Here is a 27,681-nt window from a genome sequence, read left to right on the forward strand (position 1 = left end):
TTTATGCCAAGATAAATAATTGTTACACTGTAAAATTGTCAGTTCCATTTACAGTACATCGAATAGGTTACAATGCATGAGAGACTCAAGAAAACAGAGGGTTTGTTTAACTACAAACAGTCTTAAAACTGATATACAATGTGGATATTTCCCCATAAAAACTTCAAACATTCTGTTCATTTCATTGCTCACAACTAGCTAACTTACATCTCTTAGCAAAATAAACACATACCCTTTATTTAGCATGGCATATTTTGTTACTGAATTAATAAACAAACATTATATAAAAATGATCCGAACATTTGCCTCAAGGGGGAGCTTAAAGTTCATTCTTGTAGATCCTTTGCATTTTCAAGCCATTCCAAGCTAATGTTCTTTGACGACATTATAAATACAGCCTCACTGCAAAATGTTATTTTTTCTTTCTTTTCAGTCAGTAAATGATTATACCTCCATGCTACTGTCCTTCCTAGGCATCTTTGAAATCCACAGTGTGGACTGGTTTGGACTGGTTTTTGTTCTTCCTTTACTGAAAAATAAAAACAAACTATTTTCAGTGCCATGTGCACCTTTGCAGTCCCAATTCAGGTTTGTGATCAGACCTGAGTGTTTCCACCCCGTATTTGGAGGCCACCTGTGTTGCTTTCACAAAGCAGGTTCCCCATCCACAGTGGCACCACTGGTAAGCAACTGTTACCAAAGTTACCAGACTACCCTGCTTAGAAGTGCTACTCCCAGGAACTGTACTAACTTGGCCCATCTTTATTTCGAGGTTTTTTTCAGTTCCCATTCAAGTGATCAGGGTGCAGCCCACCCACTCCAGGGGGTACCCCAACCCTGCCCACTTGCACCCTGGACCTGCATCCCTGTGGCCCCAGAACACTAAGGGGTGTCAGTGTCAGAAAGCCTCTTCCCTTCAGGGCTTGACCTGACACCTGATGAAGTGATGGTGCATGAATCAGACTCCTAGCAATGAATGACTAGTAGAAAGCTTCCTCAGGGCTAGTTTTCATTCAGGAGTGTCTGGGGCATGGGGGGTGTTGGATGGATAAAACTGTTTCCAAAAGTACATACTCCACAATACTGCAAAGGTGTTCACTAATTTTTACAGGGAGCCCTGAGGTACCCTGCAAGCTTAGACCAGCCTCTCCCCACGGCTATGACTGCCACAATGCACCACCTTCCCTCACTTACATTGTCAGGTGACAGTGCACTGCAGTCTACTGGAAAGAGGAACTCCATGAGCCACTGCAGCTCCATTTCAATCAAAATATTTTAGTCCCTGGCTAGACTATTTCACACTAATGGGTTTTTTTACAATTAATTAAAAACCAGAAGAGGAGAAATAGCCATACATTACTCTGTAAGCTGGAAACTTGAGAGTCCCAACAGTCCTATACATTCAGTTTTCTGAATTTTCAGTTTACTCCTTTCCTGGTTTGTAAAAGCAAGTGAATCTGAGTTGATTTAACATGTACTTTGAGGGAGCTGAGTGGTACAGTAGTTTTTAGCCCCTTCAGACTTACCTCTCAGGTCCTACAAAGCAATGCATTATGTACCTGAGCCCATTGGAGTAATTGAAAAAACTCCCATCGGCTTCAGTGAACTTTAGATCAGGCCACAATGCTATAAACAAAGCAATTACAATGAATCAAGTAGTTTCAATGTTTCTTTCTTAAAGAAACTGATTCACTACTTCCTTCCAAATTAATCCAGCAAAAGCAGGTATATTTGATAAATTAATGATGAAATGCTTTGAATGGAGAGTCCTTGCCACATAGTGAGAAAGATTTCTAAATACCTTGGATCAGAACTTGAGCTGTATAAAATTATCTTTTCTTCAGCAAAGCTACACTGATTTTCACCAGCTAAACATCTGGTTTAGGAAATATATTTTAGTAAGAAGGGTAAGGAAGATGCAATAAATAGCTTGAGCATATTGCTGTTTTGACCATCAAATGCAATCATAGAAACTGAGAAATATACCAGGTTGGAATTTAAACTTTCTGCAAGGCATTCAGATGATAATGGAGATGGGTCTTTGAAGCAGTTTCTCCTTGCTTCCCTGGAAGAAATGAAAGGGAGAGCAACTAAGCATGAATGAGCTGATCAGTTCTGCTAGCTACAGGGACAAGGTTTTGTTTTCCTTATTACTACCCTTTAAGAGCCCAAAGCCAGGCAAAATTAGTCATGACCTTTCAAGCTAGGCATGTCCTGGTTGGCCATGGATTGTGTCTTTCAGAGGAAAGGTCACCATGCTGTGGAAGCCTAAAAAAGAATGAGAAGTCAGGTTCATGTGGAAAGTTGGGGATTCCTCCTTCCCCAGCAGGACAAAATCCCTTCCCTAGAGCTCTGAAGCATCCAGACCATCAGTTCAAGTCATTGCCTCTTTTTGCCCAAGAACTGCATACTTGTGATGAACCTGTGATTTTCCAAGGTGGAAATATAGTTGAAAATAGATGGGAAAATATTCTTAAAAAAAAACAAAGTTCTGTTTCAACAGATAAAGAAAATACTTCATTTTTGGTAATAGTTTTTTTAATTAAAATTATTTAAAAATGGCGTAATTTCTTTCATTAAAAGTTTTGATGCAACACAAAATGAACATTCTGGAGGGGAAAAAAAAATCTCTGTTTTGATTCAAAACTATTTTCTTTCTCATTTTTATATCATATAACCTATCAAACTAATCAGCTAACACAAAAGGGACTATCTTCCAAGGTGAATTTCCAACATCTGTGTCATGCAATTTTTATGTCTTGGAAGTTCAGATGAATTACATCTGGATGAACTGCTATAGCATCGAAGGCCTGATCAAAGCCCACTGAAGTCAACACCACTATTTCTATTGATTTCAGTGGGCCATGAATCTCTCATTGTTTTCCCGGGAGTATCTTAAGGTTGAAACTTTTCCGGAAAAAAGAAAGACCTACCAGAAAAGGTATGAACACATATGTCATACTCACCAGAAAATCCAGGGCCATTGTAATAAGGGTTACAGATTTCAATTACTATATAACTGCTATTGTTATACATATTATTTCTTTATTACTCTTTTACTTTGAGCTTCCAAATTTCTACAGCTCCAGTGCTATGTTTGGATAAAACCTTTCACAAGCATTTATTTGGCTGTCATGAGACATGTTGGAAAGTGAACATTTTCCTTTCTTTATTGGAAAGTGCATAAAATAAAGACACAATCTAGTTTATGATTCAGACTGCATAATATCTTTTCTTTATGATTAGTTGTATCAATGAGACACATTACTAAGGAGTACTGCAAATATCACTGTACACTCACTCATATAGACAGAAACAGCCTTCAGATTTGAAGTGTTTTTTCACCTGAAATAAAATATCTCAACTATTGGCAGAAAATATTAAATAAAAAGAACAAAGAAAAATAAGGACCAAAAATAAGGAGGACTTTTTTTCTAATTTCTTAAAACAGTGATATATTCCTTACTACTAATTCCTGCTTTTCAAGAGGGATAACAGCTTGTGAATCAGTTTATTATTCTTGATATTTTATTAAAATAGCATCTATTTATAAAACATTTCAGTTTAAGCTTTTCTGGATTACATTAACTTGGGAACACATCCTGAAAAAGAAGAAAAAGATCCTTGAAAATTTCAAGAAGATTAGTTCAGGAAAAAAAGGAAAAAATTGTATGTTGTCATATCTTAGTATATCAAATTTCGAGAAAAATGTCAAGTTCAAAGAATTTTAAAGCATGAATCAAAACACATCCCTTTTCATAGGCTGAAATGATTCCTTTTTGCATATTAACTCCTCTCTCTGCTAATACATGTATATAAAAATATCTATTTACTTTATGCATCTTCTTTGGCACATACATGATGTACAAAGGATGTCACACTGGTCTGTGGCTCACAGCATGGGTTTGCTTTTGGTTTTCAGTTTCCCTGTTCCACTGATTCATCTGTTGCTGCTATAGTATGTGCAGTGAAACATTAAACAGCTGCTGGCCCTTAAGTCTCTCCTGGAAAAAAGCTGCACTTGAAGTCAGAAAGTGAAGCAAGTCCTTGAGTTCACCCTTTACCTGTGAGGATCCCACTATTCTTTCCCACAGCCCAGATGTTGTATGGGTGGTTATTATGATATAGCTCAGCCTATCAAATGGTCTGCAAAAACACCTTCAAAGAGGTGAAGTTCTAACAGCAGTATACTTTGAGACCTGGAATTATTTCAGCATGTTATGGAAAAGCCTGAAGGTGAATGTTCAGCTGTAACAGCTGTAAACTATTTGGATTTTAATAGATGAAAAGATGCTTATTTGCATATTTGGGGACAGATGTAAGCAGTCTTTCAGCATGAATAGCTTGCCAATGGAAATACAAATTCCGCATTTTAAGACCGTTATGGATGAATATATTTTACCTTTTATGAAGCATCTGGAAACAGCAAGTCCCAAAAGCCACCAGTATCAACAGCAGAAGTGGTATAGTGGGTATTACAACATAAATTAGATTTGGAATTATACCTACGAGACAAAAGTTCTCATTAAGGTCTCCCATGTTAAATACTCTTAAGCTTGTGAGCAAAAATGTGGAGCGAAATATCAGAAATACATTAACTTACCCAAAAGAACACTTATACATTCCTTCTTTAGGCAAAGGTAAAGAGATAACTCAGCCGTATCAAGAATAAAACAGCATTTGTTGAGTGGTGTGAAAAACATATATTAAGACCTGAAATTCTAATTTTCTAATTTTTTATTTGAAAATTCAAGTATTTTAACAGAGTACATTTCTCAGCATATTATTTTTACAGTCCATATAACCTGTAGACTCAGCTGCCCTTGTATGTTGGATTCCCACCCATGCAGGACCACAGGACAAACAAGACTGGCTCTCGTCCCCCCTTTCCCCTCAAAAGACAGACATACACTATTCTTGACTAATCAGGAGAGCCAAAGGTGCTCTCCTGCAGGTTCCTGGACAAAAGAAGTGGAAAGTGGTACAAGCTGAGACTCTGTTATCTGTCTACAATAAAGGATGGGGTCTGCAACTTCCAGACTGTTTTTCAGTAACTATATGCCCATGTTTTATACCAGTATATGTTTAACCTACAAATTGTGGAAAGTTTCTTATCTAATGTCCTCTTTTGAAAATAGTTTTCACTAGCAAGAATAAATGTGAATGTTCAGGTTGGGTTTGTTTAGGAGTTTTAGATAGAGTGATTTGCATAGTTTGTATAAATGGTATTACTGATTTCAGAACACAGCACATCAATATGTCAATTCCTCTGGAGTTAGAAACAATGGAAAAATCACTTAGGAAGCTGACTCAAATCCATACAACCAGAGTGGAAACAAAGCATCAACTTTCCATAATCCCATAATACAATCCTGCAAAATTCAGAGTTGCTCCTTAAGGACATTCAGTTCCTTGTACTAAGGCCATATGACATATTTTCATTAACCTTGTGACTCCATTCAGGACAGAAATTGCTAAATCAAGTAATTGAGGGACTACAGCAAGCACCTAGGCAGTAGGCACCCATTTCCAAAATATCAAGTGTCATCTCTGCTAGAAATTTCAACAAAACTCAACTTCTCTTAGCATGTTGTATTCCTTAAAACACAGGGATCCTGGAGGAGCAGTGTTTATCCTGTAGATAACTGGAAAATTCATGTCATGTCTGTTAGGAAAGATTCATTTGTGGTTTGTTTTTTTTTTAATGAGTCAAAAGTATCAGACATAAAGCACATTCTGGGGAAGAGGTGGGGAGGAGATGGAGAGAGGCAAGGAACTGGTTACCACAGCCTAGAAGGAGATGCTCCATAGCTGGGGGAACAATGGTGATTTTGCATCTCACAGAAATAAGGCAGACTGTAGATTCAGATCAAAGTTTGGGGAGACAAGGAAATAATTAGTTTCCATAGTTACAAAGAGGAATGACTAAAACTCTTGAAGTGTTATTCAAATGTATACATTTTCAGGGCACTTTCTGGGGAAACAGTCTGTTTCCTCCCCTTGACAATAATGGAAACTGTTAAATATTAATTTGACGGAGTTCACTGTTAATACTTTTACAAGAACACTGAATTCATATGAACACTTTACCTGTTTCAGTAGCAATAATATGATACTGATCTTCTGGTTTGCTTGTGTCATAAGGATTTCCTGCTGGCACTGTCGGAAACGTATCTGAAAAGGATAACAGACATTTTAGGAAAATAGTGAGTAAAAATATGGCTGTTGTATTGTTAAATAAACTAACAATAATTACATTTTAATTTATATTGGAAAAATGAACATTTTTATTACTGACTAAACTGCTGGATATATACATGTAAACAGGATTTTATTACAAAATTGGGATTACATCTGGAACAAGAATTACAAGCAGTGCTATTCTTAACAGCCATATATTTGTAACTATTGCTCTCTAAAGGATTTCTTTTTCCTATGTTCCAGTTTTAAACTGTGCCTGTTAAACTTGAGCAATTTTGGAGGTTTTTGTAAGCTATCCTTACAATTATGTATTTACCATTGCAACTCAGTTTAATGTTTCAAAATTTCTTACCGTAATCTGGCTCCGCTCTGTCTCCTAATTCTTTTTCTAAGACATTATCTGTTAAATCAATATTTGAAGAGTGAAAAATGTGTGCAATAAAACAGATGTTTTCACTATTTTGCATGCAGTATCACAGAAATACAGTCCCCCAAATAATAACTGCTTAATTCTTCAGCATTTCATCTTCTTATCAAAGACTATTTGCAAACTAGTGTCAAATCATTTCTAGTTCATACTTTTGCTCCTTAGAAAAGGGCTACAGTTTATTCTAGTTCCAACTCTTGGTGGCCTCTGCTTAATTTCTTGTGCTGAATAAACTCCTAACATACTCAGTTTCATTTGTGTAGACAATCCTAAAACAATTTTAAAAAAATAAGTGTTCTTGAATTGCACTTAGATCTTATTCACATTTTCAAAATAATGCTTAGAGAATATTGGCTACAAAGCAAAAGAAAGCAGCACAAGTTTATGAGGTTAGATGTCAGCTTCATGTAGTTTGGGTTTGCAATAGGCAGCCCTAAAATCCAAACCATGGATTTCTTCTAATAAATTTTCATAAGGAAGTGAAATCACTAAAAGAGGAATGATATTGTATTTCATGTAATGCATCAGAAACTGAAGAATAAATTCACAGCTCTGAGTTGCATTGCAGAGGCTTGTAAGTTTACATATAGTTGTTGCTGCAACTAAAAGTTTACGAAGATTACAAAATTAATTACCTCATACAGGGGATAGGGGTGGAATCTGCATGATTGTTTGAACACCACTCCTTTATCATGAGATTATACCAATTTAATAGTGCTGTGAGCCTGCAGCTCAGTGTGTCTTGATAAACACAAACTGCTGGGAGAAATCAAAGCAGCAATGAAGCCTACCAGAAAAAGGCAATTATTTCACCTACTCTGGTAAAAAAACACCTATATCTAACCATATATACAGAAAGATACCAAAATACCCCAAAGAACGAAGTTCTGTCCCTGGGCAGCAGAAGAGGACTTTTTAATTTGATTGCATAATCAAACCCACAGGAGCTAGACAGAAAATAAATGTGGTTGCAATTACCAACCTATAATTAAATTTAAGATTGCTGAATGATCAATATGATCTAGAGCCAGTAAATACTGTCAAGGGAGGCACTATAAAAATGGCTTAAAAAAATGAAAGAATTGCTGCTTGATCAGGGCTGCCATGAACCTGCTGCTGTTACAATTACATTCAACTTCATCACAGTCGCCTACGACCTATTTTGGCCTGTGACTGGTATCATACACCACATACTCAATACAGACAGAAAAGCTGTGGAAAAACAAGATCCTCTGATAACAAACTGAAAATCAATATGCATGTGGCACTTTGATACTCCTGGTAAAATGGATGTATTTTGTATTGCAAATAGCTGATGAAGCTTTTACGGTGATTTGGGAGGGAAAAAGGTCATTTCTAAGTCTCACTCCGTTTGAGATGGCAAATGTAATTTACTTAAACACACTGGGGTACTGTCTTCAGGCAGAGAAAGAAATGCCATATACCTATTTATATACATTTATGCATACACTCCTTTCCTCCATGTGACAGAAAAATGCATTTCTGGAGAATAGGCTGGTTTGCTAAAGACCACAATTCCAAGAGCATGAAAAATAAATAGCTACAAATTCAGTAGTACTGTATTTAGCTGCATAACAATGTCAATCCTAACAATTATCTGTCTCCATATTGTTTGTCTTATATGCATTATTATATGCTAATAACCTATTTCTACGTGGTGAAAGAAACATAAATGCATTTTTATTGTTATTGTTATCACATTGTGTTCTGCCAAACCAAAATACCTGGCATTTTTTTCAGGTGGTGAAAACAATAGAAAAAGCAATTCTTTATCTCATTTCAAGAAGAATGGTAAGTAGTTCACTATTACAGAATCATTATTTCACTGATTTTTTTTAAAAGACATGAAATATACTTAAATTGAACCTTTATAATTAAACCTGCACTTTCTGACATTTTTTATTTTTTAATGAAATAAAACCTTTATATTATCTTATTTTAAATAATTATCCTCAGTTATAAAAGTGATGAAAATGTGTATGCTACATTTCCTTGAAGGGGCTATGACAGATAAATATGATAGCTGATCATCATAAGATAATGATATCCACTAATAATTTTAAAAGCAGGAACAGGTTTAGGGGGTGCAGCTAAAATGTGTGGGTATACCAAGCCTTCCAAATATTCAATATTTTCTTGCACTTTTAATTGACTTTAATATCCTCATTAAAAGACTAGAAAGTGAAAAAGTTATCATCCAAAGTCAAGGGAAGAAAATAGCCCCGATCTCTACAGACAGATTGTAAACATTAAGAAAGCAAGTATAAAACTGCAGAATTAGGTAGGTCAAATAACTGCTATGGGCAGGATTTCATAGAACCATAGCATGGTTTGGGTCGGATGGGACCCCAAAGATCATCTAATTCCAACCCCCCTGGCACAGGCAGGGACACCTTTCACTAGATCTGGTTGCTCAGAGCTCCATCCAACCTGGCCTTAAACATTTCTAAGGATGGGGCAGCCACAACTCTGGGCAACCTGTTCCAATGTCTCAACACGCTCAAAGCAAAGAACTTCCTGTTAATACCTATTCTAATCATCTCCTCTTTCAGTTTGAAGTCATTCTTCCTTGTCCTGTCATTACATGTCCCTGACAATAGTCTCTCCCCATCTTTCTTGTAGGTTCCCTTCAGGTACTGGAAGGCCACAGTTAGGCCACTCTGAAGCCTTCTCTTTTCCAAGCTGAACGATCCCAATTCTCTCAGCCTTTCCTCATAGCAGAGGTGCTCCATCCCTCTGACCATCTTAGTGGCCACCTCTGGATTCAGTTCAACAGGTCCATGTCATTCCTGTGCTGGGACCCCAGAGCTGGAGGCAGCACTGCAGGTGGGGTCTCACCAGAGCAGAGCAGAGGGGCAGAATCCCCTCCCTCCCTGCTGCCCTCACTGCTTTGGATGCAGCCCAGGACACAGGTGGTTTCTGGGCTCCCAGTGTGCATGGCCAGAGCACGTACAGTCTCTCACCCACCAGCACCCCCACTTCCTCCTCAGCAGGGCTACTCTAGATCTGCTCATCCCCCAGCCTGGATCGATACCGGGGATTGCCGCAACCCACATGTAGCACATTGGACTTGGTTTTATTAAAGCTCATGAGACTCCAATGGGCCCACTTCATGTGCTTGTTTTAATTACTTAACGAAACTGATACATAATTTCATATACATTCAGAATTTCAGCTTAGTTTTTGAAAAAACAGACCAAATTATTTGAAAATATTTATAGGATCCTGCTGAAAACCATGTTTTCATTTACTATCAGTACCACCAAATGTAAGAAAGTGTTACAGGCTCAAACTTGAAAGTTTATTTTTCTCATTTTTTTCTGGTTTTGCACAATGTTCTAGTTTATAGCTTGTGTTTCCTCTACTGACATATACAGAACTTATGTCATGTCTGGAAGTATAGCCAAATTGCCTAAGATCTGGCTTTTTCTGTTACCATCTCAACTAGCATGCATCTGCTTTTCATATCTAAAGTTTACATGGATGAATGCAGAATTTTTTTCCTCCTGTTCTGGACTTCATTCCTCAAGCCAAAACCTTTTGAAACAACCACCACAAGTAAATTAGTAAAAAAAGGCAGGTCTGCCACTACAAGGACAGAACAATATTTTTTACAGTAGGATCAAGAGATGTCTTACTCATGCTACTTGTTAGTGAGAAAGGAAAGTGGAAAATGGCCACTTAAAACATTTTGTAGAGAATTAAATAATCGGAATCAATTAAATCTGAGCAAACCTGGGAATCTATGATAGTGAGGATAACCCTGAAAACATTCTTATTAGATACAAACAGGTTTATTTAAACTTATTAAGCACTTATTTTAATAATTAATATTGATATATTATATTTCTGTTAATGTCAGCTCAGGACACACCAGAGGAACCAGTACTACAGGCCACAAGACACTCGCAGATTCTCTTACAAAACTGAGGATACTGTTTTTCTAAGGTAATGTCCCACCTGTGAAACGTAACTTTAGTTTCACCTACCTGGGGCATATTTGCAGATAAAATTGTGCTTCATGTTGCATCTATCATCATTCCATTGATAAAGGTATGGTCCTCCCAGACCAGGGTTTGCAGTTGGCTGATGATACATCACCACACAGGCTTCACTTCCACAGGAAGGCTCATCTGTATACCAATTTCTAGTGGTACACATAATAACAAACTTTCAAATTTTGAAGGTAAGGTTCATCAGAATGCTAAAAAGAGTCTACATCAATGAATGTACATCAACCCTACCACTAACATCCTCTTCAAAGAAATGCTGCATTTCCCACAATTCCTCTGTGAGAAGAGTTTAAGGCTCAAGCTCCACAACTCTGGATCTTAAAAAAAATTCTGATCAGTCAAAGCACCTCTGCAGAAATAAAACCCTACTGTTCTGCTTTCCTGGCTATTTGACTCTTAATTTCCCCCTTGTCCTGAGTTCTGTGAGTTGCTGCTGCTCTGGCCTTTGGCTTAATCAGGAAATGAAGGGCTTTTCAAAAAGGGTAGAAACAGAACAATTCATGCTAAGTAACATGCATTGATTTACTTGGTGGCTGGCTCCCTGGTTTGAGGTAGCCAGTCTTGCATGATCTGCCTGCCTGCTTTCAGACCACATCTAAAGAGTCCATGTGTGGTAGAACAAACCTTCAAAAGCCATACAGGGACAAGCTTATTAGATGGGAGCAAAAAAACCTGCAGGCTGAAGACACAATATGCCACCCTTTCACAGCTTCAAAATTAAAAGCCTGGTTGTCAGCTTTCCTTCAAGCTTCTTTCTAGAACACTTGGCTTGCTGGGCATTTCAAACTTCATTTCTTTCCATGAAACTTTTTCAATAAGCACTTTTCCAGACTTACCTGAAGGGTGAAATACTTCCATCAGCCCACTGGTAGAGGTCAGGGCAAAGACTTGATGTGGCTAGTCCATCACCACTTCTCCACAGTCCAATCCAGAAATCACCATCAGAGATCCCAGACCCTGATTTTGTGAGGTTTTGTAACATGCTTTCTATTAGTTGCTGCTCAGCTTCACTTTCTAAGCTCAGTAAAGCACCACCATCCATTTCACAAGCTTGGCGAGCCTCTTGGAAGCCCACACGTCTAGACAAGTCCTGGAAATATGCTAACTTGTAACATGAACGCTTGAAGGCACCATAGCACACCTTTTGACCTGAAAAAATAAAAACATGAGATGGTTTAGAGAACAGTAATGAATGGAAAACTGTCAGAAAAAAAGAAATATAGCACATGATGCATATACTGATGAAGGTCAAGAGATTTTTTTTTCTTCTCTGAAAAGATTCATGGTGATATACTGGCACCACTGAAATCCTTTGCTCTAATTTAAATTGCAAATATCACACAGTTCATGGGAATCTACGACTTTCCTCCCAAGACCTGTGAAACTCTCCAAAACACTGAATATTCCCACTACCTTCTAGAAAAATATTCCCTTCTCTAATGACTGTACCATCAGGCCCCTCACCTAAAGCCAAGATCTGTTTGGAGAGTATTTTCTTAATTATTTCATACTAAGGGACCAACTCCACTTTTATTTTGCAATCAAAGCTATTTGATTTAAAAAAAAAAGTTAAAATTCTCAATTTTAGTGGCAAGAAGAACCTAGCAGTTTTTTAATTCTGCTATCTAACCTGGAGAGACTGTATTCACAAGGAACTCATAGCTACTCTTCACTATACGTGCCTAAGTACAACATGTAAGGGCATGTGGCAGGAGAGTATTTGTTTCTTTACGGTATCTGGTCAATGACTTTTTCAGTGTAAAAATTAATAATAATAAAAGGGAAAAAATATACAGACAGATCCAACACAAAAACAGCATGGAGAAAAAAAAGAACGAAAAAAAAGTTGCTTGTCAGACACACAAACTGGTGCACTATGAAGAAAGTGCAGGCAAACAGGACTTTGCAACTTGATAAGGATGTTGAGGGGACTATGCAATCTCATGAGGTTAGGGAATGGGAAGCACCAAAGGAGGAACAGACAGGAAAGTGTATTAAAGGGGTCAGTCACATGTAAAACAGTGTGTGTGTGTGACTGAACACATGCCTTCCCTAGTGCCCTTCTGCCAGCTGAGGAGGAGGAGGGGGCTTAGCTGTCCGTGCTTACATGGGTCAGTCTGTGTGACAGCCATGTCCTGTCTGCATGGCAATGGAATATTTGCTCAGCTTTGCTACTTGTTGAACCATCAAGGGCAAAAGTTGCAGCCACATCCTTCAGCTCAGAGAGAGGCCCTGGATACCAGTGTGGCACCAGCAGCCAGACAGGAGGGGGTCCAGGCACTGGAGGTGCTGGAGAAGGTGGCCACACTGTAAACATGCCTTACCACACCCAAGAGATACTTCAGATATCATCAGATATCACAACCATTCAGATCCCATGAAGAAGCCCTGTGATGCCTTCAGAAAGCACTAGATCTACTGAATTCACACCACTTTCCCTTTGCCCTTCAGAGTTATATCTGTGGAAAGAATCAAAAGCCAAATGAAGAAATACTACTTATTCCTTCCAGTGCCTTGGCTGAAAAAGATACATGCCTTTTCCAAAAAAAAGGGGAAAATAATTACCTTCAACTAATGAGATTTTCTAGAGTTTATTCAAAATATAAAAGAAAAGGAATTATCATGCTCCCATATCAGCTGCAACTGAACTCCAGTATATTCACTTCAGGGCAGGAGAAGGCTTCTAAACATAACCATTTCTTAAAAAAAAAAAAAAAAAACAAAAAAAACCACAAAAAAAAAGCAAAAAAAAAACCAAAAAAAAACCCCCACAACATATTTCCAGAGTGGAAATTTATCATTAGAGAAGAAAAGTAGGAGAGGTTATTTTGATAAGTAAGAATTAGTGAAGGATACCAAAGCAATAAGAACTATCAGACATTATCTAGACTGTATAGAAATCAACAAATTTCATCATTTGAATAGTACCACATCAGATTTTAATTAGAAAACTTTGTGTTTAGTCCCACTCTTAAGCAAACCATTTGATACTACCTTTGAACAAGATTTATCCTGCTTTACCTTATTAAAAAAATCAAAAAAAACCACTTGCAATTTGTCACTGGGAAACAGCAGCATCATCCTATAAATTAAATTACACTTTATCTTTTTAAGCCACTGTTTTTCTATACACAAAGAATAAAAACAGAAGTAAATAGAAAATCCTAAAAGCTATAATAAAGTTCATTCTTCTTGCTTTGGAGTTGCTTCCTTTTTTATTTAATAAGTAGCATAATTCCCATAGCAGATTGCATGCAGCACAAGAACTGACTGAAGACACCTCTGTATTTGCAGAGTGCACAATTTCAATAATTTACAGAGACTAAGTAGGCTATATCAAAGCTGCATTAATAATGGAACATAAAACCAGGAATAGCTCTTGACTCTCAGCTAAACCTGAAAATAACTCATTTTTGGGCATTATCTTTGTCTTGGAGAGCTAAATTATGGGGGCAGTAGAGTTACATTATGCTTGGCTTTCCATTGTTTCCCACAATTATTAAAAAAAAACACAAACAAACAAAGCTCATAAAACTTCTCCTTATGATACCATATCACAGTTGGTCTGGGAGAAGGACTGTCAGTTAAGAGAAGCATCTTTGCAGTTCATTATTTGTCAGACAGACTTCTGAAAATTCAGTTATCAATAGTTAATCCATCAAAATAACAAAAGAACAGGAACAGTTCAAGAAAAAGGACAAGCTTGTTCCACAGATATCCATGGAAAAAGCCAGGGTCCCAGCAAAAGAAGGGAGCACCTATTTGGACTTTCTCAGATAACATCCTGGCAACAAAGTGTATGTCCCAGTTCCCTTCTTGCCATTTCCCTTTATTCATACAGGTCAAGAACTTTGCTATCAATGTATTAAGAGCCACAGTCCTAGCTGAAGAACTGAGGGGCAGACCCTTAGATAGACATGCATATTAAGCAATAGGCTTATTCCTAAGACTTCTTAGAATAGAATAAAATATGCCCCTGTTATCAAAGTAAAAAGAGATAACTCTAAATGCTCAAAAACGGGAAGTGCAAGAATAGAAGCTGCATGTGAAATCCCTCCGCATTCCCTTAATCTATAATACCGCAATTCAAATTTTGTTAACATGATCAATTTTCCTCAGGAGCTCTGTCTCACTGACAGGATCAAGAGCACAGGGAAGGGGGAGCTGATCAACATTTTGACCCTCACCACTGGGTGAGTGACAATGGCTTATTGCCAGAGTACACATATGGATATAACAGTACAAACATCCAAAGGCACTGAATTTTGTGGGACATTAATCACTTACAAGGAAAAGTGACCACACATTTCCCTTTAGCTTCCAAGCATTAATTCAAGATGCATATGCAAATTTAGGGAGAGTTCTTGGTTCATTGTCTTGTCTTTATTTTCCTCAGACAATTTTTAGAAATAAACTCTTCCATGATCCCTTTCATTCTATGTACATACTACTCCTTGACACCAAGTCATAAGTTATGAGCAAATTCAGCTATCAAAATATTCCAGTTACAGTTTCAGTCCTGAAGGAATATTCAGCCAACTAAGATGACTGGGCTGACCACCATCAATCCCAATCTTCTTCAGGGTACTCAAATCCCAGTCAGCTGCTCCATGAAGACTCATGTTGCTTAATAGAATCATTTAGGTTGGAAAAGATCTCCAAGATCAGAGTCACTGAGTCATGGCAAGTGCTGTTCCTGAGCCCCTCTAAGGATGCCAGTGTTATTGTAGATGTTTGTGCAGTATTAAATAACGCTAAAATCAAATCTTATAAAGTAATGTAATTGAACAAGTGAAAATTTGCATGCAGTCCAACTCCTAAATTCCTGCTTTCATTTGTTGCTCTCTACACCTGTAGCAAAAGAAATAATTTCCTCCTTACTGGCTGATCAATTCTGCAGGAATATACGTCTAGAAACTAGCACAGAAAACAGCAAGGAACCAAGAAATAATTGACATTAAGACCCATAGACTCAGACAGTCTGAATGAAGTACATGAGGCAGAGTAGTAAGCTTTCTGCAAGAAGCTGTGAATTTCTCTTGTTCTAGTTAATTTAATTGCTGTGTTTAGGCAGTGACTGACTGAATCTTTTCTTTCTTCTTTTGAAGGGGACTTTGAACTAGTTCCACTGTAGCAGATAAATGTGTTAATGGAAATCTGCAGTTGTGCCTTAATAGTTGGCAAATCAGTTGACATTTTAGTGCCCTTCTCAGAACACACTGAGATGTCAGGTTTCTAAGCTTCATTTTTTTTTACAACTCTCTCTCACTACTTATTTCTGAACTACAAAGCACAATTTTCCTTATGAAAAAATGACAGAATGGATGACATTGTACAGCCGACAAGATAAGTATGGAAACATTAACTACATGTTGTTTTACCTTACTCTAACCTCTTTGCAGGAAAGACTTCATGAATCATTTTAAAGCAACATTTTGTTATTTCAGCTGCATCATTTGAATTCCAATTTTTCCATCACAATAGACTAGAAACTAGATTTTTAAGCAAGACCATGGAAATGAACCACATTAAGATTCTACACAACATGAATAAATAGAGGCAAGTTAGGCATTTACAATCTTTCCACAAGATCTGCCATGTGATACTTGAGGGGTGAAAGAAAACCTGAAGGAAAGCATTGTGTCACAACACAGTATGCAGAAAGAAAAAAAGAAGAGCATGTTATTGCATTTTGTCCTTCCTTCAATGTGAGACTGAAGATCTAACTAATTTCATAAGACCTAAGAACTCATTCTCACTCTTTCCCCCCAGAAATGCTCAGACAAATTAAGGCTTCAACCAACCCTTTCTGACTATCTGCAGATGTGAAGGCAGAATGCTTATATCCTTTCTTTCATGAAGTGTATCAGTTCCTCAATCCTTGAGGAACCTTCCTTGCCTAAGCAGAACGGTTCAGACTCTGGTCAGAAGCAGGAACAAAAACAAGCCAAACACACACTTGGCTTGGTGACACGAACCCACTCCTTACCTTTCAATCAACAATTACTTTCCCACCTGTTGAGGAAAGAGCACAGTGTTGAGTAACAACTTAGAGGCAAAATACTGGTTTTCACTTTTTTGTTGTTACAAAACTGCAAGATTAGGTGTCCCCAGTTTCCTTACTGGAAATGTCTCCAAGTTTGTTGCTTCTGCCTCTCCTGCAAACACCAGCCATACAATGCAGTTTTGGCCCTGTTCCCTCAGCCGTAGCAGTTCTAGTTACCTAACGCAGAGGACCTGAACTGGCTGGACTTTCCTTACATTTACTTTGTTTTACCATCCCATTAGCTGATGAAACCAAGTGTACAGTACTTGCTCTAAGAAGCACTAGTTACCATTCCCATCCATATGGACCAGTTTTCATCATGGGGTGTCACATAGCAGCTCCAGAGTAGCATGTTTTGATATCAACATTAGAACAAAGACAGTTTTTAATTAAATTACTCTTTTAAACTTTTCTGCAGATAATTCTGTAAGGAAAAAAAACCAAAAAACCTCTCCTTCAAGAAAAAGAGAAACAGGCAAATTCTCAGCTGGTATTTCAATCAATTTTATCTCCATTATGTGTTAATAATGATGTTTCATTAAACAGAGATAATAGGTTCCTGGATTTCTGTCATGACAGAAGTTATAGCAAAGTGTCATTTAGAAGCAAAACTGCTGATAAAATACCCAGGTCAAAGACTATTCTCCCTAAGAGCATCAGGATTAGTTCTAACTAAACTTCATTGGGTCCATGAGGGGCACAAAGATTACTTTGAGTAACACACATTGCTTAGCTGGAGTCTTTGAAGATGGGAGGCAAAAGAAAAGCTCCCTGCTGACAAATTCCACCCCTCTTCAACTTGAATCTCACAAATCAACCTACAATCCAGGGTCCCTACCATCAGCATTCCTCTAGATTAGTGGGGAACAGCAACTGCACAGCACATGTGAGGAGAGACAAAAAGGAATGTATAAAGACTGAGGTAGTAAAGTCTATTATGTTTTCATATGGTGACTTTTTCTTTTCAAGGTAATAGATTCAGCAGAGAACATAGAAGAATACTTGGTAGAAAGAAATGTGAAATATTTAATACTAAACCAGAGCAGCATGAGTCTGATAGAGACCTCTCTGAAAATAAAGTGACAAAACAAAGACACAAGGACAAAAGTGATAATGGAATAGAAAAACAGAATTCTTCATAAATTAAACTAAAATATTCCACTGGTTAGATAGTATTCCTCTCCTTGTGTTATGAAGACTGGTCTTGGTCTCAAGCCTGCATGAGTACAGTGACCTCAGGGATTGGGTAACACTGCGTACAATTTGTTTTCACCTTTCCCCATGTCACAGGGTGCTCCCTGCCTAGTCCCAGTAATGCACCTCAAAATGTGGCCAGTAAGAGCCTAAAAGGTATTAGATTTCCCTAATCACATTTTGGTTCAAAGTTGATGCAGCTCATCAAATGATGTTTGTATCATCCAGTCAGATTTTGATTGGGTTCAGCTGCTGGTCATGTTTTGCTATATTATGTTATTCCTGTTGATGTTTTACTGCATCATATTTGTGTCCAGTCACCGAATTTAATTGTTTTATGATTCATATTACTCTTGGAAAAAAATACTCTGATAACATCTCCTAATTAAATTCTGTCTTCATTTATGATAAAAGCAAATTGTCATCTTCTTTCCCAAAGTTTATAACACTAAGACACATTCTCTAGGTGAGTCAGTATTCAGACCACCAATATTTCTCAGCTTGTGAGCAGCTTAAGGAATTCCATATGGTCACAAATTTGCCATTCAAGTGCAAACTCCTGTACAGATCATAAACCAGACTGTATCCATATTAATATCTTCATAGCTATCTCTTTCGTACTCTAGTAGGTATTTTTTTCCTCCAACCCTCCTAATAACCAAGCCTGCAGAGAGAAGAGACATTCATTACTGATTTATGCTTCTTCTGGATTAGAGGTTATGCCTAATTGTCATCATGCAGTTTTATTTAAGTGATTTTTCTAATGTGAAAAATTTTCAAAGGTTCCAAGTCATTTTTAATGGCTTATATAAAATAACTGAGGGTCATATTTGCCTATATAGTAGCTGCGCTTCAGGTAGATATGTGTACAGGGAGACACACTGCAAGCATCATATCAGAACCAACAGCATGTAGACAATGTCTAATGTGGCTTAATGGAGGTTGGCTCCAACTTCTCTTAAGCAAAACTCATCTATCAGTCAGACTTCTTGCAATACCTCTTGTAATGGAGTGCTTTTCTCACTAAATTCCTGGTCATTAACATATAAAAATTATGGATGTATAGATGGCATGTATAAAATGACCAGTAAAAGTCAAATTCTTTTCATTCTCTCTCAAACACAGGCCGAATCTATCTTTAGTCATTAACCACCTCATATCTTGTGAATTAGCAAAGATGATGCTAGAGGTCCTCAGACATCAGCTAAAAAGCCATCTCTAGGATTAAAGCAAATCTTGAAAAATGAAAAAACCAGGGATAACGGAAGCTTTAAGTGAAAAGAAAGTATTGTATTATATCATTCATCCAGAAATTTCATATAGTTATGCAAAATATATGAAATTAAACAAGAAGCATTTGTCCCAATACAGTCCCTTTCTTTTTCATTTTCTCTTTTACAATGAGAAGTTCACTTATTGCTGAAATTGGGGTTTCAGCTGTATGTTATCCTTAACTACTTAAGCTATTACAATTCCTTGTGCACTTTTGGGGACAAAGAGTTGACTTGTTATTTCTGAATAATGACTGTTCTCAATAGACCCATAATAGTTCCACTTTTACCAGATCAGGAAGTCAAAAGGATACAGTCCATTTGCAAAGGAGTATTATGTAGTCCTGATTTAAATATTAAATATTACTTATCGCTAACACCTAGATTTTTGCCATTCAGCTGAGTACAAAGGCAATTAAAATTCAGCCTGATCGCTTCCCTGCATATTGCAGCAAAATTGCTCATTATTAAAATATACAAATGAACACTTATGTCAACATTATTTTGGGGGATGTTTGTCAAAGCATCTATGTGCTCAGAACCTACACTGTTCTACATCTTGGGAAGATGCAAGGTAGGATCCCTGGTCCTGCAAAACACTTTTCATTGTGTTGAACAGAGGCTACGAGGACTTTTCTTTTCCAGATCAGGCTAAAAGTTTTTCTGACTTCTCAAAATTAGTGATGTGTTTCAGATACAGACTTGCTCTCAATGTACTGGGAAATGGAATGAAAGCTACCATCTTCACAAAGCAGTGACAGGCTTATATACTCATTTCACAAAGGAAATAACACACATTTATTTCTTATACTTAGCTTCTCAAGCCTGGCACACACAACAGGGATCTCAGGTCATTGATAAAGGATCTGTAAAGAAGTAGTTTGATGTCTAAATCTCATTAGAAGCTAATAACACTTTACCCTCCATAACTACCATTGCAGGAAAACATACGATTACAATTACGTAAATCAATTAAGGATTGTGTCTTCTACTGAAAAATAAATATTCATTTTTATTAAAAGGTTTTAGTTACTGATTCAGTTCATAACTCTGTGTCAAAAAGAAAAAAAAAATCTATAAAGTGTTTCTCAAGAACTATTTCCTCTCCCACTCTCTGGTCAAGTCATTAGAGCCCTAACAGCTTTCCTTTCTTCTAAGTGAAACATACCTTCTTTTTGGCATCAGCTCTGTTTCAGAAATATAACACATCATAAATTAAAAGCATGAGATCCATTTAGCTTTTCCTGTAATAACTGTTTCCCTCTCTTATGATCATGTGAACTTTACAGGTATATATCACAGGGTGATCATGGCAGGCAGCCACTTGTTTCTATAAGGGACCAGTACATAGCTGCACTGTCCTCGGGTTCACACCAAGTGCCAACACAGCTGCTAAGATAACCATCTGCAAGTTGCCTTCTCTTATCCCCGTGTGAAGAAGGAACAGAGATAGGTGTCAGACCTATATTTTTCCCTTGTCTGCTTTTGAGAGGTCCAGCAATGCTGGCACTGTGAGCAACGCAGGCTCTTTGGCATCACTAGACATGATGAGGACAAAGCACTTAGAAACCCAGTGCTGGCACCCAGAGAGGATCAGCTTGCACTTCAAGCCATACAATCTGCATCTGACAACTAGAATGAGAAAAAACGAGCACAAGACACAGATCAAACAATTCCCTAACAATGAATTGTATCTGTCAAAAATTACAATTTTACCCAAAGAATAACACTCTTCATGGAACAAATAACTCTATTTTCTTTCATGGACACAAGCAGGCCAATGATAATAACCAAGTGTCAACGGAATCTATTTAAACTTATTCAAAATATGAGAAAATGTGGTGTGTTGGAAAGATCTACACATCTAGAAGCCTGCTCCAGGATGTGGATTATTTACCCAGAGCTTAAAAAAAAACCAAACCACTTACTACCGAAGCTCTTAGCAGTGTTTTCACTTTACTGTTTCTTTTCTCTTAAGTTTTATAAACACACACTAACAATAATTTTTATATATATATATATATATCATTGCCTAAAGGCACACTGAGTGTTCCATCATTGTAGCTGTTACCTAAAAAAAAGGCATAAATATTCACAAGACTGACCCAGAGAAAGTGTGGATGCCCCATTCCAGGATGTGTTCAAGGCCAGGCTGGAAAGGACTGAGCACCCTGGCCTAGTGGGAGCTGTCTGTCCATGGCAGAGGGGTTGGAACAAGATGATCTTTAAGGTCCCTTCCAACCCCAGCCATTCTATGATTCAAATTAAGTCACTTCATCAATAGTATTTTGTGCAGTCATGAAGGCCAGAACAGATTTTCCAGAAACTTTAAAGACAGACATACTATGGCAGCTAAGAAGTTGTTAACATAGAATAGACACAACAAAAACTGTTCCAGCCTAGGGGAGCAGAGAATATTAATATTCTCCTGTCCCAAAACTGCAGACATTTTCACAAACACACAATTTTATAAAAATCAGTAGGTTCCCTCAACAGGCTTTCTCCTAGGCATAAATTTAAACACTTCTGAAAATTTCTGCTGGTGGGTCATTTCTTATTTTTGCCTCTAGAAGGAAATAGTTCATAAATCTTTAGTCTTAGAATATCTCTCAGTTGGAAGGGACCTCCAAGGATCAAGTCCCACTCTTGTTCCTGCACAGGATAGCCCAAGAGTCACATCGTGTGTCTGAGAAGATTGCCCAAATGCTTCTTGAGCTCTGGCAGAATGGGTGCTGTGACCACTGGGGAGCCTGTTCCAGTGTCTGACCACCCTCTGGGTAAAGAACTTTTTCCTAATATTCAACTTAAATCTCCTGTGGTCAATAGATCTGTCCTATATCAATTAAAAGAAGAAAAAGGGGAGAATAGGGAAAATTTCCCTATTATTCTTCAGAGCAAGCATCATCCATTCTTACTCTTCCAGTGATATTTGAATGTCTTTTTTCAAATAAATGTATTCTTGTGGATTTCTTACCAAAATACCTGTACTTTCCATACATTTCAGTAATACAAATATGGATGCAAAATTATATCAATTTCCTTGGTTTATGGACTTGAGTTTCCTAGGGTGGAATACCATACATGCATCTCAGTACAAGAGTGTAGAGTGCCTTATTTTTGCAGCAGTTCCACAAATAAAAGAAGAGTCAACAGGCAAAACTTTGCTCATCCAGCTTCTCCTAAGAAAGTGGGAAAAGCCAATCCACATGGAATCTTAGAGCTGGTGACAGTTCACTTAAGTCAAAAATAGAGGGAAACTTTGAGAGCAAGAGAAATATGTTAGAATATTATAAAGGATAATTTAGACTAAGAGAAAAAGTCAAATAGAGGTAAAGCATGACTGATTAATTCACATTACATGTATACAGTCCTGTATGGGAAGAAACTGTTGAGATAAAGTGGGATCCATCTCACCAAACTTTAATTGCTCCCAATGTACCTGTCCATATCTAAACTGGCTCACTGACCTCAGGGTGTAGACAACTGAATGAAACAAATTTTCAGGGTGCGTCTCTGGCATTTTCAAGATCTAAAGCAAAATTAAATTAAAACCACTCTAAAACTACAATTTTTTCCCTTCACTGTTTATAAAGTGAGCCTAATAAAGAGTCATTAGCTGGATATTGCAGCTACATTTAGATTTAGTTATGGCCATGCCAATTGTTTAGTTAGGCCTCATTTCTTAAGATTGCTTGGAACTGAAGGTCCTTTTGTCTGTCAGTGGTTGGAGCAGGGACTGCTTCAGCAAGAAACTCAATTTCCAACTGGTGAGTGACAGGTATTACTACGGGATTAGAGTGTAGCAATTACTATCAAATCATTGTTTCATCTTACTTTTTTTACATTAGTAGTATACAGTCTTTTCTGATCCATCAGATTTCCAAAGAGAAAGCCATTATGAGAATTAGTTTCAGCAAAATAGTGCTGTAGAGAGCCCTTTATGAACCAAAGCATGTTCTCCTGCAAACCTCTTATAATCAACAAGCTTGATCTACACAGGATCAGTCCTGAACCACATAGAATAAAGTCAAAGTAGAAAACATAACTTCATCAAGAGACATTTTTGCACCTGGCTGCTGCACTGGGACAGCACACCTGCCTTGTCTCACTGGGAGCAAGAAAAGCCATGTGAAAGACAAGCAGACTATCTATACCATCCCAGATGTTATTTACCATAGCTCCCTCCATGGTAGGTATTTCCTCCTGGGCTCTCCAGCCTAGTGGAATATTGGGGTTTCACAATCATGTGTTTGAGAATTGAAATGCCCTCCTCTATTTTTGAACAAGATGTTGTGAAGGAAAAGTTGTATTCCTGGAGAAGCAGCATGCTCACCCTGAGGTACAGCACTAGAATTTACCATCACTCCCCTTAGCCCCTGAGCAGAACCACAATTTTGGCAACCTGCCTAGCAGGGTAAGCCTAACAGGGCTGATAAAGGGGAAATCATCTCTAGTACAGAAATGTGGCTCCTGAAACTGATTCAAATACTTTGGTATTCCTTACCTGCTCTATAAGGATTCATCCACCATCACAAGTCTCCCATTATCAAAACTGTATTCTCATTCCACAGGGTATTGTGGAATTTCTTGGTGAAGAGCAAGGTGTGTTTAATAGAAATATGTATTATATCTAAGAGTCATCATCTATATTCACTTTAAGAGCCCAGATCATTGATTTGTCCCCAAGAAGACATTGCAAGGAGAGGAACTGATAAAGCAGTTGAGGGGATTTAAATGCCCAGCTTCTCCTGCAGTTCTCCAAATCCCAGGTTTAGTGATAACTGTGATCTACAACTAAGCAAAAAGATCTTGTACCATGTGGGCATGCATGTGCATTAAAAGCTTTTCAAGTATGGAACTGAATGCTGCGTATATATAATAAAATGAGTTCAACACACACCTGTTGCACAAGACAGGCTGTAGGGGGGGTTAGGCTATACTTTTTCAAATTCTGAGCTACAAATGTAGCTTAAAACTAAAGCTCATGTCAAAAAAAACCCCACAAAACCTCACAGTAGAAGGTTTCATCTATAGAAAATACTTGAAGTCTGACAGAAAAAAATCTCAGGTGCAATAAGCCGGCCAAGTCAAATCAATTAAATTAAATTATTAATTTCCTTAACTCTAACTCTTTTTAGAAAGGGTTTGCTATCTCTGTTCAATATCCATGAAGACACTTTTCAATTTTCTTACCTTACAGTACTTTATGTCCAAATCAAATCTGTTCACAAGCTTTGAGAATGAACTTTCCTAAAGGCATCTGAAGTAAATAAGTTTGTAGTTTAGGGGCAACTCTTATCATTTCATTACCCACCAAATGTTTTTCCTCATTTAGTGTTTTATATATCCAAATACTTCTACTACAAAATAGATACATAGTGTTTTAAAATACTGCATCACTATTTAATCTTATATTGATGCATAGCAACAAGCAAAATTTAAAAAGCCCTAGAAATACAAGTAGACAGCAAACAGCAGTCAAACTGTAACATCTATGATTAATACATAGGCTGTTAAATGATTAGTAATAAGTTTAGCTTGCATCTCTCCTGCCCAATAGATACTTAAAGTAATTGCATCTTTGCAAACTGCATTATCATCACTTCATGTTCTTTATGATGTCATGGGACAGCAAGGCAGACTCAGCACTTTTTCCTGAGCCTGCTTTGGGTTTTTTTCTTTAGGAATCAATTCTCTGGCAACATTAGAGAGTTTTATATGGAGGCTGTGAACACTGCTCACAAATCATCTGTCTAACTACACTAAAAATTACAAAACATTTGTATTACTGCTCTTCAAAACTTACCTAATTAAAGATGATAAAGAAATAACACCCAAATGTGAATTATTTGATGCTAACAATAGGTTTCATTATGTCAGAGGAAAATTAACATACTCGGAAAGAGGAACAGAAATGCTTCACATAAAGAAATGGCATTTTGAAAACACAGGCCCTTCCTTCTCTGTCCTCTTGACACCGGTCAAAATGGTTGCAAATTTGCAATTATTGCCAGGTTTGCTGCAAACTTACTGCAGTAAATGGGACTCTTACCCCAAGGTTCAACAAGCACTCAAGCTATTTTCACAGAAAACTTCTATGTGAATGATAATATTTATATAGAACAAGAACAGTGAGATTTCCAATTGTTCCAGGTTATTTATCATGACTGAAGTTTAAATTAGCAATTTTTTAGGAACAGGTGTATCTAAAATATAGACTTATGATTTCAAACATAAGCTTGTTTAAGCACAAACTGTTGGTTTGTATACAAGAGAAAGATAAGTTAGATGGGAGCCATGTGCAGCACACACTGCCCAACTACTCAACAGCACAATTTTTTGTCTGAAAAAGTGTCAGCTACTACTAGCAGTAGACCTACCCCTGTGCATGTGCCAGGGTAGGGGGGTGTGGTCCTTGAGAGAAGAGAGGCGGGGGGGGGGGGGGGGGGGGAAGAGTTCTTCTGTCAGTACATTAGAGTACCTGGCAGATGCATACTAAATATTTGGCTGCTATTATCTAGGGAACCCTTAACTAATGAATACAACTTCAGCTAATAAACTAATAGTACATAAATGGTTCCTTCTGTAAGTGGCTTCAAATCTTCTCCTGTATTCTACCAGCTAAGTATTAGCTGCATAATACATTGACATGAGGCTTATTATAGCTTTGAAATGCTTCATGGAATTATGGGGAGGAGCCTGTATTCTTTCAAAACCCCAAGCCTCATGTGCATCTAGGAACAGTTTGACTAAGCATTACACAGGGCATGCATTGCTTTAAAAGCTGAAGCTCTACTCAGTTCGCTACTTCTAACTGAAACACAGAACCTTCAAGATTAAAGGACTGGGTTTCCTCTGTCACACATGGACTCCAGCACTGAGACTACTAATGCAAAATACATCTTGTGGGTGATTAACCTTCACTACCCCTTAAAAATACAGTGTTATATAGCATTCATATAAATTGTTACACAAAGAGCTTTGATGTACCATATAAACCAGTACAATTCACATTATAATGGAGGCAGATGAAGTATTTCAGGGTAGTCTTCAGGCAAGTAAGCTTTTTCAAAGTGTTGGAAGTACTGTTACTTAGCTATTGTTTCATGAAGATATTGTTCCACCAAAAACCCAACAGCACATAGCAGTTCTTCAAATGAACATGCTTCAAATAAAACACAATCAAAATGGCCAGTGACTGCACTCCACTAGCAGCAAAGAAAGTTACTCAAATTCAGCAATCAAATGTCTCCCACCAAAAAAACTGCAAAAAAAGTTTTTCCTGACTTGCCACTGTTACAGCCTCTGAAACAATTGTATACAAATAATATGCATTGTTCTGGAATCAGTTCATAAAGAGAGATGTTCTTACCTACATATACAGAGATGTACTTTCATAACTTGTTAATGAGCATAGTAGAGCATGTAAATCTTTTGTTTCCAGGTAAATGCATGGATATGCTGGCACATGCCACATGCTTCCAAGAAGCTGTTAGCTTTAGTTTCAAGAGTCTGAGCCGAAGTACAATTAAAAATAGCCTTTTCATTAAATTTAGCAGCTTCTGGGCATATGCACCTGTACACTGGAAACACACAATGTGAGCCCACAGCTCTCAAATTAAACCTAAGCTTTAATGTTAGACATAGATTTTTGAAGTGGTGTCTTCCCTTCTGCTCAGAGTTGTGGATGCACCTACACATTACAAAACTATTTATGCCGCATGCTCTCAAAAGTTTGCTTTTTCCTCCTGACAATCTTACAAACAAAGAAGAAATATCGCTGTACAGATGCCAACAAAACTCAGTGTACAGCTGTTCCTCGGGAAGACGCTGTAGAGAGCACATGTTCCGTCTTTTTAAACAATTCGAACGGAGCTGGAGCGCACCCGCAATCAAGCAGCTCTAACAACAAGGGGCAGGAACAGACTCCAGGCTGCCGCAGGAGCCCGCAGCCCCAAACCTGAAGCTGTTTGCAGCTCGGCCGTGTGCACAGCCCCGGGATGGCTCCGCCGGGACATCAGCACTCCCGCAGCGGCACCGCGGCCGGGCAGGTGCGCCCGGGAGGCGCTTCCAGCGCTCGCCTACACGCGAGTCCTTCAACCAGCGGGCTCGGTCCCAGGTCTTCCCCTCAGGTTTCCCGGTCCCGCGAGCGCTGGATTCCCGCTCTGGATTCCCGCACCGGCCCCCTCACCGCACTCACCGCTGAGGACGCGCCCGGCGAGCCCTCCGGCCCCGCACAGCACAGCTGCCGTCAGCACGGCCGCCAGCCCCAGCCCTCCTGCGGCGCCCATGGCTGTGCCCCGCTGCCGGCTCCCTCCGAGACGCGCTTAGGGCAGGTCGATGCCCGCCGGAGAAGCTGCACCGCACACCCTGTTCTACCGCTGCCCACCGCCGGCTCCCCTCCGCCCGCCGCCCTGCCTTTATCTGCTCCCTCCACCGAGGGACCGCCCCCGCACCGCCCCCAGCCCCAGACTCTGTCCCAACACCAAGCTCAGCACCAGCCCCTTC

General features: G+C 38.3%; 1 protein-coding gene across 6 annotated transcripts; it reads right to left on the bottom strand.

The window, feature by feature from the left end:
- CHODL (chondrolectin) lies at window positions 1-27,551 on the bottom strand. 6 transcript variants are annotated; one of them, XM_071572842.1, is made up of 8 exons: window positions 27,374-27,551; window positions 11,499-11,811; window positions 10,639-10,796; window positions 6,554-6,601; window positions 6,091-6,174; window positions 4,403-4,505; window positions 1,987-2,065; window positions 1-524 (listed from the first exon to the last, which is right to left on the bottom strand). In XM_071572842.1, exons 1-8 carry the CDS (start codon window positions 27,462-27,464, stop codon window positions 327-329), a joined length of 1,074 nt encoding a protein of 357 aa, XP_071428943.1. In that variant the 5' UTR covers window positions 27,465-27,551; the 3' UTR covers window positions 1-326. The 6 variants fall into 6 exon arrangements, with proteins under 6 accessions (XP_071428943.1, XP_071428952.1, XP_071428960.1 ...); XM_071572867.1 differs by having other exon boundaries at window positions 444-529; XM_071572875.1 differs by lacking the exon at window positions 1-524 and adding an exon at window positions 2,196-2,268.
- Between the last annotated feature and the right edge of the window lie 130 nt (window positions 27,552-27,681).

Source organism: Pithys albifrons, chromosome 1 (assembly GCF_047495875.1).
Source record: "Pithys albifrons albifrons isolate INPA30051 chromosome 1, PitAlb_v1, whole genome shotgun sequence".
NCBI lineage: Eukaryota > Metazoa > Chordata > Aves > Passeriformes > Thamnophilidae > Pithys > Pithys albifrons.